The 17653-nt window shown below is 35.5% G+C and overlaps 1 protein-coding gene across 2 annotated transcripts in view; it reads left to right on the top strand.

Annotated features, from left to right (window-relative positions):
* LOC136026445 (putative sodium-coupled neutral amino acid transporter 11) overlaps positions 1-17653 on the top strand; it is a 68867-nt gene that overhangs the window by 31334 nt on the left and 19880 nt on the right. Inside the window, exons 5-6 of one of the 2 annotated variants that reach the window (XM_065703040.1) lie at positions 9343-9568; positions 16039-16109. In XM_065703040.1, the coding sequence (XP_065559112.1) occupies positions 9343-9568; positions 16039-16109 (297 nt within the window). Of the gene's footprint in view, positions 1-9315; positions 9569-16038; positions 16110-17653 lie in introns of both variants that reach the window. The other variant, XM_065703039.1, reaches the window with a different exon arrangement.

Raw genomic sequence — 17653 nt, 5'->3', positions numbered from 1 at the left:
CTATATACTTCCCAATAACCATTACTATATGTAAGCACAGGTCAAAGTTTGTAACTTTTTGCCCCTCCCACGGGGACTGTGGGGGAGTAAGTCGTCCCCAAAGACATAGTTATAAGGCTTTTCGACTACGTTGAATAAAATGGCTATCTCAGAATTTTGATCCGTTGACTTTGGGAAAATAATTAGCGTGGGAGGGGGCATAGGTGCCCTCCAATTTTTTTGGTCACTTCAAAAGGGCACTAGAACTTTTCATTTCCATTAGAATGAGCCCTCTTGCAACATTCTAGGACAACTGGGTCGATACGATCACCCCTGGGAAAAAAAAAAAAAAAAAAAACAAATAAACACGCATCCGTGATCTGCCTTCTGGCAAAAAATGCAAAATTCAACATTTTTGTAGATAGGAGCTCGAAACTTTTACAGTAGGGTTCTCTGATACGCTGAATCTGATGGTGTGATTTTCGTTAAGATTCTATGACTTTTAGGGGGCGTTTCCTCCAATTTTCTAAAATAACGCAACTTTTCTCAGGCTCGTAACTTTGTATGGGTAAGACTAAACTTGATGAAACTTACATATTTAAAACCAACATTAAAATGCGATTCTTTTGATGTAGCTATTGGTATCAAAATTCCATTTTTTAGAGTTTTGATTACTATTGAGCCGGGTCGCTCCTTATTACAGTTCGTTACCACGAACTGTTTAATATTTACCTAAATTCTGCCAGTACATAATTCAGTAACAGCGAGGCAGGTTCGATTACACATCACTTCTGAAATAGCTAAGTTAAGCATATGAATAACCGTTGTGTTTTCTTTATTTTTATGTCAAGGGGTGGCAAATCTGCACCCTCAATATAATTGAGGAATTCTGGAATGAATTCAGTTCTTCATTCTTGTTTATCCTTCACACAATCATAACTTTAATAAGGTTTACATTCTCCTGGAAGGTGATATTCAATTTTTGCGTTTACTTTAATAACTGTTTTGTTGAGCAAAGCAAAAGTAATGCTTTCCTTCATTATATCAAAATTATGATTTTTCGGGCATTCTTTGAATATTTTCTAAAATAAACTACCTTAGGAAATCAGATCTTCCGGTAATTCCTTTTATTGAAGTTATTTTCGAGAAGATTTCCTTTTCCCAGGTCCAAGATGTACTTCGCAAATGCAACCACGATGATTCCTTCCACATAGCATCGTGTTTATTTCAGATGGTAGCAAAGGTTTTAAGCTACATTACTGTTTAACATGAGGAAATGCCATTTACAACGTACTTTGATTAAAAAGAAGTTTACGGGGGTTTACATCAATAAATTCGAAAGTCTGCCCTTGCAACTTATGTATTGCAATCGCAAATCCCTATCAAAGTGGAAATTGATGTCTTTGAGCTGTACATCGAAATCGACCTTCACTAGAGTCGAGCGTGACTCGAGAAATAAGAACTTCTTTGACGGACTTTTCGTCAGTAATATTTACCTGAATTATGCCAGTACATAATTCATTAGCAACGAGGCGGGTTTGATTACACGTCCGTTCTGATTTTTGGTAGTCCACGTTTGTGAAATTTAATAGTATACACATCTGCTGCCAATTTTCCAAATATATTTCTTTTATCAGGATCATTGATTATTTCATCAAGTTTTGTTTCGCGATTCAAACTACGAGATCTGGGTGATTCTGAGTGGAGTTATCATCAGATATAATGCATGCAGCATATTTAATTTCCGGCCAATCGAAATGGGGAGTCTTGGTTATGGGGTCCAAGAAGACAAACAAAGGGTCATTGCATTTTCGAAATGTTCAGCCCCGTAGCGTGTTGATTCAGCATATTATGACGGTAGTATTCTTTTTCCTTTTTTTTTTACCAACGACTGCATTCTATTTCGAAGCTTAGTTGTTGATAAGTGGTGTAACATCTTCACTCCACCCACTGTGTCCGCTAATAATACTAGCTATGTAATACTGAAGTAAATTATTTAATACTATGTAAATATGTAATTTACCTTTTCACCATCATTTACTTTTGGTCTGTGCGACTTAGTTGTCTTAACATTAATTTTCAAATCTGCTGTTACGTCCTTATCTCTCAAAACGTCTAACAATTCATTTGTTTTGCTAATTCTTTAATACTATATCTTATATCTTTAATACTTTTTAGTCCTCGCAAGCTTTTTCAATTGAGAAATGACAGGAAAATTTCCGTTTATAGTGCCATTTGGACCTTATAGATGGTGAAGTTGATCAAAAGCACGTATATATGAGTAATAGCTTCTAGATGAGGCATCAAGCATCTCTTACGAAGTTTTGGTAACCTATTGACCCCAGCCTTTCAAATTTAGGCATGGAACCAAAAATATCATTTTTAGTGCTATATGGAACTTAAAGATGGTGGAATTTATACAAAACACATAGATCTGAGTAATAGCTTTTATCCTAGCTATTAAACACCCATCTATGATGTTCTGGTGGCCCGCAAGCTCCACCACCTGAGTAATGATCCACGAAACACCTCTCTGTGATGTTCTGGTGGCCCTCCATCCAGTATAAAAAAAAGAAAACATCAGTGCTACCCATGCGAAAGAGTAATATTCCTTGTTGTTCAGTGTCGAGGACTGTAAATCCCCCATACAAGGTTTTTGACCATGCTAATTTCAATGGTGTGCTTTTCATTTTGATCTGACACCATTTTAGAGGGGTTTTGGCTTTTTTTTACAAGGTTTGTCAAGTACAAAGAAGATGCCTGTTAGTGTATCGGATTAGTAAGAAGAAGACAGTCTTTATAAGCTATCTGCAATCTTTTGCATGTGCAGTGGAGAATATGTACGCTTTGATATCGGGCAATTTGTAACAGAAATTTTTCTCGAAAATATCATAATAATCAGGTTAATTACACAATTAAAAATACACCCGAATCACCCTCGTACAAGTTTGCCAATTTTGCCCTGAAGGGTAAAACTTTACCTAAGACCTTATATCTTCCTGTGCCACCTTAGGCACCCAGGACATCCGTGAAGAGCTTTCAGTCGTCTCGCATGTCCTCTCCCGCCGAATCAACTTCCCATGGGGGTTGTATTGTCGTTTGAATATTGGACAGATCTAATGATATCTGCAACGCAAGATGTTTTTTATTTGACCTCTCCTATGGTCTCCCAAAGGATGTCATTCCAAGATCTGCCTTGGGGCCCTATCGTCCTTTTTACGGACCGTGTGCCAAAGAAATCGTCACCTTTGTCGCCGAATGATATCTGTAACCATGGGCAGGCCTGAGATAGATCTGACTATCTGGTTTGTGACTTGATCTCTCCGGTTTATATTCAAAATTCTCAGAAGGCATTTTTTTTCGAAGGTGAGAGCCCGCATCTCTTGTTGTTGGCTTAAATTCCATCCCTCATCGCGGTATATAAGTGCAAAAGGACATTGCTAATAAATAACCTTATTTTTAATTTCTTAGAATACGTTTTTGGTCGCCATACTGTGTTTAGTTGGTTAAGAACTCTACTGGCTTGCTCTATCATCAACTGCACTTCCTGTTCGCTTGACCCTGAATTTTCCAACGTGTTTCCGAGGTACCTAAGCTAAACGGCCTGCACGACCGTTGAATCTCCACACTTCATATTCAGGGGGGATTCAATTATTGTCATGCTCTTTGTCTATTCTGTGTTAATCTTGAGGCCAATCGGGCCTGCATTTTCACGGGTAGTATTGAGGAGATCCTGGGGTCTGGTAGTGCTACTTTTCATCAAGGCAATATCAACTGCAAAATCCAGATTTGCTAGCTCTGTGCAATGTGCAATCAAGAAGTATGTAGCCGACAGTGAGGACGAAGAGGATCAGAGAAAGAATACAGCCTTTTTTTACGCCAGACCTGACCTGAAAATATCTAGTATTTCCTTCTTGGGTCCGAACACAGCATTTCGCGCTATCATACACTACAACAATTAGGGCCAGTATCTTTTCTGGAATTCCATAATAACGCAGTATTTTACGGGGCGAGTCTTGATCGATGGAGTCAACGGCTTTCTTGTAGCAAACAAAAATCAGGTACATCTTTGTCTCTCTATCCATTACACTCCTCAATCATCATCAATAGTGTGTACATGAGATCCGTACAAAAACTAGATGTCCAGAAACAGTACTGTTTATTCTGTAAGTATTTATCAAAGACTATCTGTATGTGCTGAAAAATCGTTTGTGAGAAGAGGGTACTCGAAATAAAGAGGACTATGAGGTACCACCAGTTTTCACAATTCGTTGCGTCTCTCTTTCTTGAAAAGTTTGACGAGCATACTTTTTTTTTCAACCGTCAGGTACCTTTTCAGACTTCCAGACACTAGCAAAAAGTTCAAGCCACACATCAATAAAGGTATTCAGTGATATCTTTGTCATCTTGGCTGTAATTTTTTCAGCTCCTGCTGCTCTGCCACTCTTCAGCTTGCGGGCTGCCTGTCAGACTTCTACATCAAAAAGTTCTTCTGTGTTGATTTGGCGGTTAATAAAGGGGTTACAGGAAAATCTGTCAGATCCAATGGGCGGGCTTCTTGAAATGCTATGTCTATATTATGGGTATTTATGATGGGTCTGAGACAATTTGCCATTTGCATCCTTAACTGGTCCGTTTGTGTTTCGGGATTTTGTCACATTTGTAATCTTGTATTCGGCTATCGAGTCACCACTTTATGCCGCTCAATCCACTATGGCAGCTTTTTTATCCGAAATATTGAGCTAATTCCTTCTTGCACACCTTTTGACTTGTAAATCTAGGTCTCTATACATTTGGTTGTTTAGAGCTGTGTCTCTATTTTCACCATCTTTTAGGCTCTGCTGCTTTAAGTTACGGCACTCACCATTCAGGTTTCAGGTTCTCTTTGATATTCATTGGTCTTTTGGTCTATTGATGTGCTTCAGCGCAGCGGTAGCCGTCTAATTGAAAACATCTTAAATGATGTTCCAGATTAACTCATAGTCAATATCTAAGGGAAGGGCTTTATATTTGCCCTAAGTGTAACGACGAACCCATTTTGACTACTGCAGTGGAAGGCCTTGAGGTGTCGAAGATTGGGTTTAATTTGGGCCTGATCTTCTGTGTGGTGTTTAGCTTCAATGCTATCCTCGCTATCATTAAGCCATAATCAGACATCACGTCAGCACCTCATAAGGCTTTCGCATCTCATAGACTGGACTTCTATTTCCGCTTATCTATAGACGGTCAATTTGATTGTGCGTTCTCCTGTCAGGAGATTTTCAAGAATATTTATGGATTATTTCATATGCAAGCATGGTGCCCCCGATTATTAGATCATTCTTCAGAGCAGAGTCTACTAGCAGCGTTCTGTTTTTATTTAGCTCCCCAATTCCTTTGCTTGAGCGGACCTATCGGCAATGGGATCTATCATTCCCCACTTTGGAGTTAAAGTCACCAGAAAAGCAAAATAGATCATGACTGGGAACTTTTTTTTATCACCACTTTAAGGGTGTCACAAAAGCCATTCTTTACTGCGTTTTCCACGTTATTTGTAGGTGAGTAGCATTCTACTATGGTTAGCTTTGCATCAATACCCGCAAATCGAGATGTGATGATCCTATCGTTAATGGATGTCTAATTTATCAAAGCCTTTCAGGCTGTTTTGGAGAGTATTATGGTCACACCTGCTACTTTGTTATTCTCGAGGTCACTGTGCAGGATAGTATACCCCTTATACAGCTTTTGTTAGCCTGCTCCAGTCCAACGAACTTCAGAGAGTACTAGTATATACAGACCATAATAATGAATTTCTTTCATAAAATCTCTACTTTTCGATAGTTATGTTACTTTTCTTACGTTCCAATAGCCAAGTTTTATGGGGCAGTTTGTTAAAAATATTTCGTCTCCGGGGGCGTTCTGATGTCATCAACGTTGTGTAATCTGGGGATCATTATTAGCTTGGGCAATCAAAACAAACAAATAAAAACTTTGTCTCTTTTTGTATAAATTTGTGTAAAGTTAGGTTGGAATATAACTGTAAAAACCCGTTTCCTTTATAAAGACTTGGGGCTGGCTGTAATTACTTACAGGAGGATTTAAGGGGAGAAATAAGGGAGAAATTGATTTTTATGTTGTAAGACATAATTGAATCAGATTTTGAATTGAATCATCAATTCAAAATCGATGATTTTGAATAGTCATTTCCTATCAAATCAAGCATGACGAATCAAAGTCTAACATGAGAAATTCAGTTTTCCCTACCCTAACATCAATTTGAATCTTCATGGAATGGGGGGGGGGCAAAGTACGTAGATCATTATTTGACGGATTCCTACGAATAAATATAAATAAATGATTTTTGTATCAAGTAAAATATTGCATGTTGCAAAATATGAGGTCAAAAAGTAGTTTCTTTTTTACTATTCACCTTATTTATACCTCTAAGAAGTCTGTCATATGAGGAGTTGTTAAGAATAACATCTTGAAAACCTCTTCTTTAATCGAAAGGAAATTTTCAAATCAATCAGTTATAAAATGGAGCGTTTAAAACTCAGCTAAACTAATTACAAAAATATTTCGATTTTAAAGAACAACATGAAGCTAATTATTCTTCCTTTTGGTCTTTGTTATTGTCCTCATCCTTTCCTACCACTATATTAGCCCATAACACCCTTTACACCCCCGCAGGCAAAGCAGTGGGGAAAACTGCTCCAACAGCAGATGCATCTGAGAGACTCGCACCCGCTGGTGTACTGGAACCACAGCATATTTTCTGGTGTTGGGGAAGCATCTGTCATAGTGGGGAGATGCATATTCTGTGGTGAAGAGAGGCGCCATCCCCACTCTTCGAACCTTACCAAATTGGGTGTTCCTTGCCACTTCAGTGCTTGCAAATAACACCTGAAAAAGTAGCACTTTGAGACAGCCGAAGTCGGTGGAAGTCGCTCTGCCCGAACGAAAGTACTTGTACTGGCAACCCACGTTGTAAATGCTCGCACCCAGTCATCCTTCAAATGTGTGGAACACTTTTTCTATTCTGAATTCTGACACCTTTTAACTACTGATCAAAGCCAGAAAATTTGGTCGTCATGGTCTCATCCTTTATTCAAACTACACTATTCTTAGATTAAAATTTAATCTACAGTATCTTTCAGTCTAGCATTTGCCATCATTTTAGATGATTGTTTTAATAACTTTTTGTTTTAATAACCATAGGAAGAACTTTATGAAAGAAAAGTAAAGGGCCATATTAAACCAAAGAAGAGGAGAAATAAAGTCAATTAATAATTCAGACTTAAAACAAGCAGAAATTACTATCAATAAATAAATGGGACCGAAATTACTATGAATAAGTAAGTCAAAATTAGATAAATTCTAAGACAACGCTGCCTTTCCATGACGAAAGTATAACAGTTCAAAAAAGGGATGAAACCTTTTAATCGACAGTGTAACATTATCACTTAATGTAGTGTTTGATAATTTAAAAACTGTTATCAAGAAATCTTTCCTCTTATCTAGTAAAAGGTTCTTGAAAATAGACATTTATGATAAAAAAGCTATATGGACAAATTGCTTTAATACTACAGTTAACTTGAGATGTTACAGCTTGGATATGATTTTTGAGTTATTAGAATTTGTTTTATACAATACTTCTATAAGATTTGGGGGTGATTTATACAAGCAAATTGTGGGAATTCCCATGGGGGGGGGGAATGCCAGCCCATTTATAGCTGACTTGTTTTTAAGTCAGCTAGAATATAAATATATGATAGATAAGAATAATCCAATTAATTTAAAACATGCTTTGTCAAATAATAAAAGATATTTAGATGATATTTTGGTCTTAAATTGTAAGGATTTCATTGATATTTCTAAAAATATATATCCATCAGAGATTATTCTTGAGCCTAGTCATGGCGCTGGTCATCAAGATCATTTCTTTGATTTAAATATTAATATTTGTGATAATAATAAATTAAGTTTTAAAATGTATAATAAAACGGATGATTTTGATTTTGAAGTGATTAGTTTCCCATTCCCTGAAAGTAATATACACTCAAATATCACATATTCAGCGTTTTTCTCACAGTTACTTCGTTATGCAAGGATTTGTAGTAATTATATTGATTTTAAAAATAGATGTAAAATCTTAAGCCAAAAATTGATATCAAGAGGTTTTTCTGCAAATAAATTAACTTGGCAATTTTAAAAAATTTAGTTTTCATTATAACGAACTTTTAAATAAATATTCAAAGAATTATTTAGAAATACTTAAAGAAATTTTCAACTAATTTCGGAGGTTCGAGAAATGTTGTCGCAGCGCCATTTATTTTGAATTGTGTTTCTAATTGAGCGGATTTTCTTAAAAATTAGCCACATGGTAAAGATGAATTCTATAATTGTTTAGTTCATTCAGGTTTTTTGCAATGTGTTAATATTTGTGATTTGGTAAAATTTATAATATTTAGTTTACCTATTGTTGCTAAAGGGAGGGATATATTAACAGGATAAGCTTGTTTTGGTTTTACTTGGTTGTTTTACATTTGCTGTTTTTTTTTTCTCTTCTTTCATAGGCATGTATTTTGGGGTTGATACCTGACGCGGGGATGCCATGGATATTCTGTGGTAGCCACAACACTGTGCTGGGTAGAGATTTTAGAGTGGCGAAACACTATATAGGACAGTGTATTCTCCTGATGAGCCCTTATGTTGGGTGTAGCCTCTGAATTATTTGTCTATATTATTTTTTCTATTGTTTGGTAAATGACGACTTATACTTATTGACGACATGACTGCCTGTCCATGGATTATTCTTTATAGTTGATTGTGTGTGGCTATGCTGTTTGACCTATGTGATTGTATGGATGAGTAGGGTTAAGGCATCATTCAAGTGCTGTTCTACATTAATCACTAATTTAGGAAAACAGTCTTCCTTTTCTCCTTCTGTCTCTCTTTTTTTTGTGTTTGTGCTGTTGCAGTGGTGATTTCTCTTTTCATGATATATAAAATTTTTAACTTGATATGTCGAACACATATACAGTGTGTACACTGTGTATGTATAACACTGTGTATGTTTTCGAAATATCCAGTTAAAAATTTTATATCAGTTCACTTTCGATTAAAAGGTTTCATCCCTATCTTGAATTGTTATACTTTCGTCAACTCAAACCTAAAACTATAATAGCTGGTGCTCAATTTTAAATTACTACAAACAGTTTTTCTAACATAAAACTAATGGACTTGTATGGCCTTGTAAAACTTGTTTTGAATTGACTAGTTGACTCTTTAGCAACAACTACGCCACTGCACGGCATTACTGCCTCTGAAACTAAATAATATAATATTTTATTTCAGCGATGATAAGTTACAACGTCATTGTAGGTGACACCCTTACAAAAGTATTTAACTTTTACTTGGATAGTAAAAGAGATTCATTCTGGTCGGATAGAAACTTCATTGTTGCCGTAGTAACTGTGGTCTTAACTCTGCCATTGTCATTAAAAAGAGGAATGTCGAAACTTTCAAGTGCATCAATGGTTTCTATGACTTTGACGATTTTTATTATGGGGATAATCTTCGTAAGGATGAAAACTTATCTAGTTTTGATGTAAGTGAACAATTCAACTCTGAAAATTTATATCTCTTAAGTACAATTCATATGCGTCCTTAGTTAGGCATCAATGTTTACGCATAATGATTACCATCCAATCATAATTTGCTTCCTTTCTTATAAGCAGCCCTGGCTGCTCCAAAGCAATAATGGCACTAAAAACAGATATCTAACTAACTAAAAGTGCTAACGGTGTTTTAGAAAACATTTTATAAATGGTTTTAGGTGCAAAAGCATGGCATTAACCTTGGTAGGGAAAAAAAATCTAAATTCAATGGCATCGGATTGTAAGCTATCGAAAATGGAAGTGTTTTTAGTTTTCGAGAAATTTGTAAAGTATTTACAAAACATTTCATGGTAATGATTTGTGAGTAAAGAAAAGCTCATGATAATAGTGACTAAAATTTAAGAAAAGGGAGCTTTTAGTGATAATATATTCGTGAAGAGGCTATTCCTGGTCTTGTCAAATGATATTAATTAAAATGATAACTTATTTAAACCCTTTGTACATAAAAAATGCAGTCAAAGAGAATGAAGATGGAAAACTGAAAATAACAATAAAATAAGTAAAATAATAAAATAAATTTTGAAAACCTTAAATTTCTTGTCCAATGGCTCTTGACTCTCATGATCAGCAAAGCTGTAATTGAGATTATATTTAGTGAGTAAAAACATCGGATTTTACTGTCACAATTGTCTTGTGGAGATCTAAACCACCTACAATGCTCTAAAATTTGAAGTCTTAAATATAAAAGGGACAAAAGTGGCAAAGGCCAATAAAATTCCAAAAGAGGTCACTGCACATTTTTATTTCTGCAAAGAGATTTCTTGTCGCCTTTCGTTAAAAGAAAAAACTCATCTTAGCTATTACTTTTTTCTCAATGAGGATTAAAGATTCCTCCTCCTTGGGATTCCACTATTTTTTGAAAAAACTTAACCGTTGATCATGTTCTTACACTTTATTATTCTACCTCACGTGTCAAGCAACACTTTGAGTTCCCTTCTTTACAAAACTTAATGCCAAGTTCAGTATTTCTTTTTCTACTTTGGACGAACAGACATTAACATTTTGTCCCTCACAAAATGGAGAGTAAAAACATTTGCACTAAATTTGAAATGTTTCTACCTCGTGTCTTAATATTCGCTTTTAAGATTACTTGCTTTCAAACCAGAATGATCGAAAAGGATCGATAAGGAAGCAGGTAGGATTGTATTGATGATACCAATAGTAATGATAAAAATAATTAAAACGCTAATCATCTGTCAACATTAGAACATATGTGATATTTCAGTTTTGCTATTGAGAAAACCCTGAATTTTGTGACTTTTGAATTCCCATTATATCCACGTAATTTATGATGTATATTTAATATATTGGAAACCAAAATCCTTTGGTTTACGCAAATTTTTTTTCTAAGTAGAATGGTATTCTAGTCTTTTACAACGTCTGAATAGTTGCACATTATTTAGCATCAGGAATTTGTGTTTAATTTTAGTTTGAACTTATGGCTAATTGTAATTTATGCTTGTTATAGGTATAATCTCTTCAGTCGGGCTAATATCTTTTCGTTCTATTTTTGATATATTGTTTAAACCAATTGATACTCGCTTTGAGTTTTGATTTCACTATCCACTTTGGATACTAATGATTTAGATAATGTTCTTCAAAGCTGTCGTGGGAAAGCAACCCAAACTACATCCAAGGACAATCTTCAAAACTCACATCTACAAAATCTTAACATCGGAAAAAAAGCAAGGGAATGCGCCAAACTGGAAATAGATAGCACAGTCTGGAGATCTTCCATCATAATCACTACCTAGCCTGCAAAAGAGGGTGAGTAACATGATAAACATGTCTGAATTCGAGATTTTATGTAAATTCTAGGACAAAACTACTCGCGCTATGATCATATGGGAAACAGCATCACTCGCTGTTCAAAATGGTAACATCAGCTTCATATTGAGCTTTGAAGAATTTAATAATTTCTTTTGTAGATTGGGCCACTATCAGGATATCATTGCCTTCCCAGTGAAAGAATTCAAAAGTCCCTATCAGACAACCTAGTCATTCCTATAAGTGGACAAGCTATGGGCCACAGAAGACTTCTGAAGATATAAACAAACATACACTTTGCAAATAATAATGGACTTCAGGAAAGGGACAAAATAGCTGAAGCAAGGTCACTTTTAGATGCCGTGAACACTAAACTTTAGCATACTTTCCTTGGACGAACGCACGGTGTCTTTTTTGATCGTCATAGGTAAAAAGTGTTTCTTCAAGGAAAACTGATTCGATAGCCTTTTCATGAATATCCCTACAAAACCGATTTGTAAAGTGGGTGAGCAATGATTGAGCAACAGCCAGCAATAACCCTTGGTCCAAAGGTGGTCGTAAAACTGTTATCTGTTATTAAAATTGCATCCCATTATGAATTCTTCTTTCATAATTTCTTCACAAGGCATGATCTTCTCACACAGCTTCACCTGCAAGTATTTCAATGCCAAAGTCATTTTACGTGAAAACTGCTTTAAGGGATGATGTTGCAAAGAACCCAGAGCTATTAAGAAGAAGGAGAATGGTTATTCTGACTAAAGGTCAGATAGAGTGGTTTTGGCTGTGAAGTAGAAAGACTGTACAACTGCTTGTGTAGCAACAAACTACGACTCTGTAGAGTTGCTTCACAGGGGAAAATGTGGTTTCGTTTATCAGCTTGATACCTACGGTCCATGCAGTGGTTGGAGGTACGAACCTCCACAAATCCATCCTCTGCTGTCAACCACTCATAGTACTGATGCCCGTACAAAAGTAGGATAAATGCCATTAATGCAAAATAAATGCGCGGCTGCAGTGTAGAAAATGTGGAAAAAGAAAAAGTACTAATCATGCAGATTTCTGGTTTTCTTGATTTTTCTAAAACTGTGATCCTTCTTGTTGTTCAAGTTTGGGCACTGTAAACATCTACTCAAATGTCTTTGAAAATATCAGCATGAATAGTATACTTTATATTTGAATTAAATTATTTTTTCTGGAATGTCAACCTCTCTTTTGAAAGTCTGAAAAAAATTCTCTCAAAACTGCCCAACTGAATCTGAACCTAAATAAACATTTTCAGGAACGCGCTACGCGGAAATATCACACACGAAATAGTTTTTTTAAAATCCATTTTCTTTCCAGAACTAGTTTGAGATTAAACAAGTATTTTTCTCCTTGAATAATCGTTTCCTTCTGTCTCTCCCGTTATTTATAGCTTTGTATTTAATTATTATAATCATATTAAATCGGCGGAATAGATTAAAGCAGCCATGGACGTTTCTCGTTAAAATGATAAGCCACTTGTGAGATTCTCTCAAAGAATGGCATTAAGCATGTAATTGCATTCCATGTTCACACTCTGTTTTACACTGTCTATTTGTCTACCATAGATCCTTCTTTATGATAATTGATCTCTTGAGTATTTCACAGCTATTATAGTCAATTCATAAAGGGGAATCATTCCATTTATTTGCAGTTAAGTGATTTTGCTAGTGACCTAAACTTAGATTTCCTTCTAATGAGTTTTCCTAGTTCCCTTTTGACAAAGACGGAAATCTTAAATGGGATATTGTATGGAAAGCAACAACATTATATTCAGTTATGTAATATAGACAAATTGACGTGAAGTAGCCTTTTTTAGGATTCAAAATGAAGTACCAAAAGCACTTTTTAATGGGGTGATGATAAAATTGAAAAAAAAGTAAGATCAAGCTTAGGCCTCTGGTAGTGGTTCGCTTCAGTGACTTTCAAAAACTAAAATATGCTTCGCGGGTATAATTATCGCAATAATCTTGTTAGGTATTATCTATGGTTTGCTATGATATTATTTGTTGAGCAGCAAGGAAGCTTGAAAAAAAAATGCTCTGTTCTGTAATGAGCACCTGTCATGTCAAATATCCTTCCCTACATCCCTAAATGTCTATAATATAGTTCAGAAATTGCATCAAGGTTGTAGGAAGGGTATCCTTTCAGCAATACCTAAAATTAGTAAGGAGCGAACCACAGTCCCAAAAAACTTGGAAACAATTTGGAACAAGTGTTCTCAAACACTTCGACTAATACAAAAGAGTTTTCATTTGAAGTTTATCAGAAATAGTTTTTTTTTTCTCTAGATTATGCTTAATATTGAAAATAAATTATAAAAACTAGTCCTCGAGGATTAAAAAAAACCTAAGCCTCTTCGAAAGTGGTGGTAGGTCAAGGTAAAATTAGATGTTAGAAACCCAACAACCAAAAACCCTTCAACAAAGGTTTTAATTCCCTTTCCTCCTGCCTCTTGGAAGTCCAAAAATTTACATTTTAGCCTGGGTTAAACCAATTAGGGTTTTCACTTTCAAAGCCGCATCAGTATTTTTTTTTTTTTTCAAAGGAATGTATTATCATCAAAGATATAAATAAATCTGTAGGACAAATGTTACGACGCTGACTTTACTTGCATAGAAACATTTGAACTAAGCGTGAAATATGGCTTCTGGTGGGGTACCTCCTCTTATTGTGAAAATATTTTGGTGTTACATTTAAGAACGCGTTCGCATGCTTAGCCACACATAGGTTAGAGAGGAGGTGCATTACCCAAGGATAAGATTTTATAAATTGCCCTAATCCAAGCACACCTGCACGATTTCCATAATTTGGAGGTGGTAATATTTTTGGAAACTAATTGAACTTTTTTCCTATCTTTCATTGATTAGCAACACTTCGTGACTACAAAAGTAATCATCCTTGAATCAAAATCATATTTCTTCTGGTTGAGAATTTTAGTGAAAGTATTATTATATGTTTATTTGCTTCTGTTTCCTGAATAAACAACCGAGTTGAAAGGAAAAATTTCCTCCAGAGGCATTCCCGCTGCATAGGACATAAAATCGACGTTTCAGTTGCCGTTTTTGTTGTTGTTGTTTTTTGTTTTCTTACAGTGACAAGTAACAGGCTTGTCTCCGAAACAACTGGGACTGCCAACTTGTAATCTTCTGCGTTTTTTGCACTCTTGTACACCATAGCACGGTTTCCCTCAAAAGACGGGGAAAATACTACTTTTTGCGAATTTTCGGCTAAAATTACTCTTTTTGCACTCTTTTACGAAATGTTGATAGAAAAAATTCTAGAAAAAAAACTTCAAATTAAAATATTTAAGTGCAAAGGATAGAACAGCTAGCTGGTATGATCTTTGTTATCTCTGCCCTGCCTCGCCCCAGTTCTCCAGTCGTCTTTACAGCATTTCCAACCTTTTAAGGAGAATTATATTCAAGCCAATTAAATAGCAAAAATCGGAAAGTTGAAATTAAGATTTAATAAAAGAAATCAATAACTGTTTGGCAAAACCACTCTGCTTGGATATAGAAAAGTGTGTATACAGTAAATATTAGATAGTAAATGGAGAAGCAACGACCACAGCAAACCTTTTCAATGTCTACTCTGGAACTTAAAATACAATAAAGAATTTGGTTTATTACTTTGATTATAATTTATGGAATTCTGTGTAGTTATTGAAGGGCTCTGGAGCATTTTTACAAGCTATTAATGTTTCTAATATTTCAGTCAAAACGTTTGTATAAATTAGAGACAAAACTTTACCTAACATTTTATTCAGTAACTATAGATAGTTAAAGGTACACGCGATCAAAATTACATACCCTTGCATATTTCTAGCATCTAACTCAAAATCTGGAGGTTCCTTTTAGTAGGAAGACCTCTAACTTTTAATTTAAATATATTTGAAAAAATGAACGGTAATATGTTTAATGGTCATAGGATAACTTATAATTATTTCCAAATGGCATAAGAGTGATCAGAACAGTGAAATAGGATGTGCACGCAGCTATTTTTGACTTGCACTCTTTTTGAGCGGGAATCACCCAAAGATAAAAATAACTCTTTGTGAAACAATCTTAAGACCAAAAGTTTACTTTAGGTTACAACGCTTAGAAATTGTAACGAAAAGTGTAACAGTCAGAAAAATCATGGGATGTGAAACTTCAAAGCTCTAGCAAACAACCTAAAATCTGCCAAGTTTGGCTCTTACTCAAGGGTGAAGTTTTGTTATGAATTCGGAGGAGGGGGATATAAGGAGCATGCCACTAAAATCGTTGAGTGTGCCGATAAATGCGAATATATAGGACGCCTAAAGTTTAAGGGCGCCTAAATTAAGACGCCTAAAGTTCCAAGACGTCGGCACGCAGTGCCGAATCCATGGAATTTTTTAACGGGGGGGGGGGGGGTAAACTACTACTAACAACTCACCGCAGCACCAAGCCACCAGAGGCCAAAAAAGGTAGGCACACCCGTTCTCCAGTCTAATCTATTCAAAGCTCTCCTCCTAATTTTTTGTTGGTAACTTTTCTTGTATCATGTAAGCTTCCCTGTGATTCACCATTTGGGAAACCAGTTAAATGTTAGCTTCAGCACTGTTTAAATTTATTTTTCTATTTTTAAGACCAGAAAGCTACACTGAATGGACCCTCTTTGGAAGAAGCATAACAGAAGCAGCAGGAATAATGACATTTGGTAAAAAAAAATTCAACTTATCTATTTTTACTATATTATATATTACAAAAAATATATATATATATAATCAAACCTGCATAAGAGCAATTAAAATATTTTGCCTAACAAAGGAGTAAAGCCTTTAAAGTTGTTGTTTAAAAAATATATTAATGTACTAAATTAAACAAACAATTGTATTTAAGCTAAAAAATTTTAGAATAAGAAATTTAGTAAAAACAAATTCCTTAACTAAACATTTGGCTCTATATAATTTTTGGTAGTCCATGCTTTTTTACTTTTACTTACCGCCCCTCTTCCTATGTACAGTTTCGGGGGTTGGGGTCTTTTTTTTCTTGGAACATGATGCCAGGTTCGAATTCTTAGTTTTTAAGGTTAATTTTATTGTCTCATTAAAAATACTGTTTAATTTTCTTTTTCTCCCCTCTTTTCATTTTCTTTCTCTTACTTTTTTTTTTAAAAGGAATGTCATCAAAGAGGTTTTGACCCTCAATTGGCTGGGTGGATCTTTAAAAGGCCTGTTGACTCTTCACATATTCTAAGATTTGAAAGGATAATTTCAGTAAGATAGCTTAAACCTCGATTTTTTCTTGGGGGGGGGGGGAACTCCAATCCATCAAAATTACCTTCGAGCAGACACTCCTCAATTTTGTTTCCTACGGATGATTAATGACTGACGAAACATTTCCTTATAGTTACTTAATTATTTTTCCAACCTACGAGTAGAGGGATAAATTCCGTTTGGGCTTCCAGTAAAGTGCATAAAGTGTTATCCCTAAGGCAAGGTGAGGGGAGCGGAAACAGAGACGATTCTCACCTTCTTTATTCCACTTTCACCCAAAAAAACTGGTTTCTAATGCCCTAAGAAAAATATCAGAGCTACCTCAATGCCATCTCAATGTTTCCACCTTTTCTTACGATTTTTGATTGACAGTCAAATATAGAAAATATTGGTTTCTAATACTAAGTGAATGGCGATGCATCTACGTGACAGGTTAAATCAAACAGTTCGTGGTAACGAACTGTAGTAAGGAGCAACCCGGCTCAATAGTAACCGAAACCCTAAGAAATTGGAATTTGGATACCAATAGTTACATCAAAAGAGTTGCATTTTTACGCTGATTCTAAATAATTAAAAGTTGTAGTGTCGTTTTTAAGTGACCAAACAAATTGGAGGGCACCTAGGCCTCCTCCCACACTCTTTTTTCCCAAAGTCACTGGATCAAAATTTTGAGATTGCCATTTTGTTCAGCATAGTCGAAACACTTAATAATTATGTCTTTTGGGACGACTTAATCCCCCGCAGTCCCCGAAGAGGTATTGCAAGTAACAAACTTTGACCATTGTTTACATATAGTAATGGTTATTGGGACGTGTACAGACGTTTTCGGGGGGACTTTTTCACGTTGAAGGGGGTCGGAGGAAGAGGGTTACGTGGGAGGATCTTTTCATGGAGGAACTTATCATGAGGGAAGAGAAATTCCATGAAGGGGGCGCAGGATTTTCTAGTATTATTAAAAAAAAAAAAACAATGAGAGAATAAATAA

This window comes from Artemia franciscana, chromosome 4, assembly GCF_032884065.1.
Source record: "Artemia franciscana chromosome 4, ASM3288406v1, whole genome shotgun sequence".
In the NCBI taxonomy this organism is placed as follows: Eukaryota; Metazoa; Arthropoda; class Branchiopoda; order Anostraca; family Artemiidae; genus Artemia; species Artemia franciscana.
Note: the sequence above shows the minus strand (reverse complement) of the source record. Positions and strands in the feature narration are given on the sequence as shown.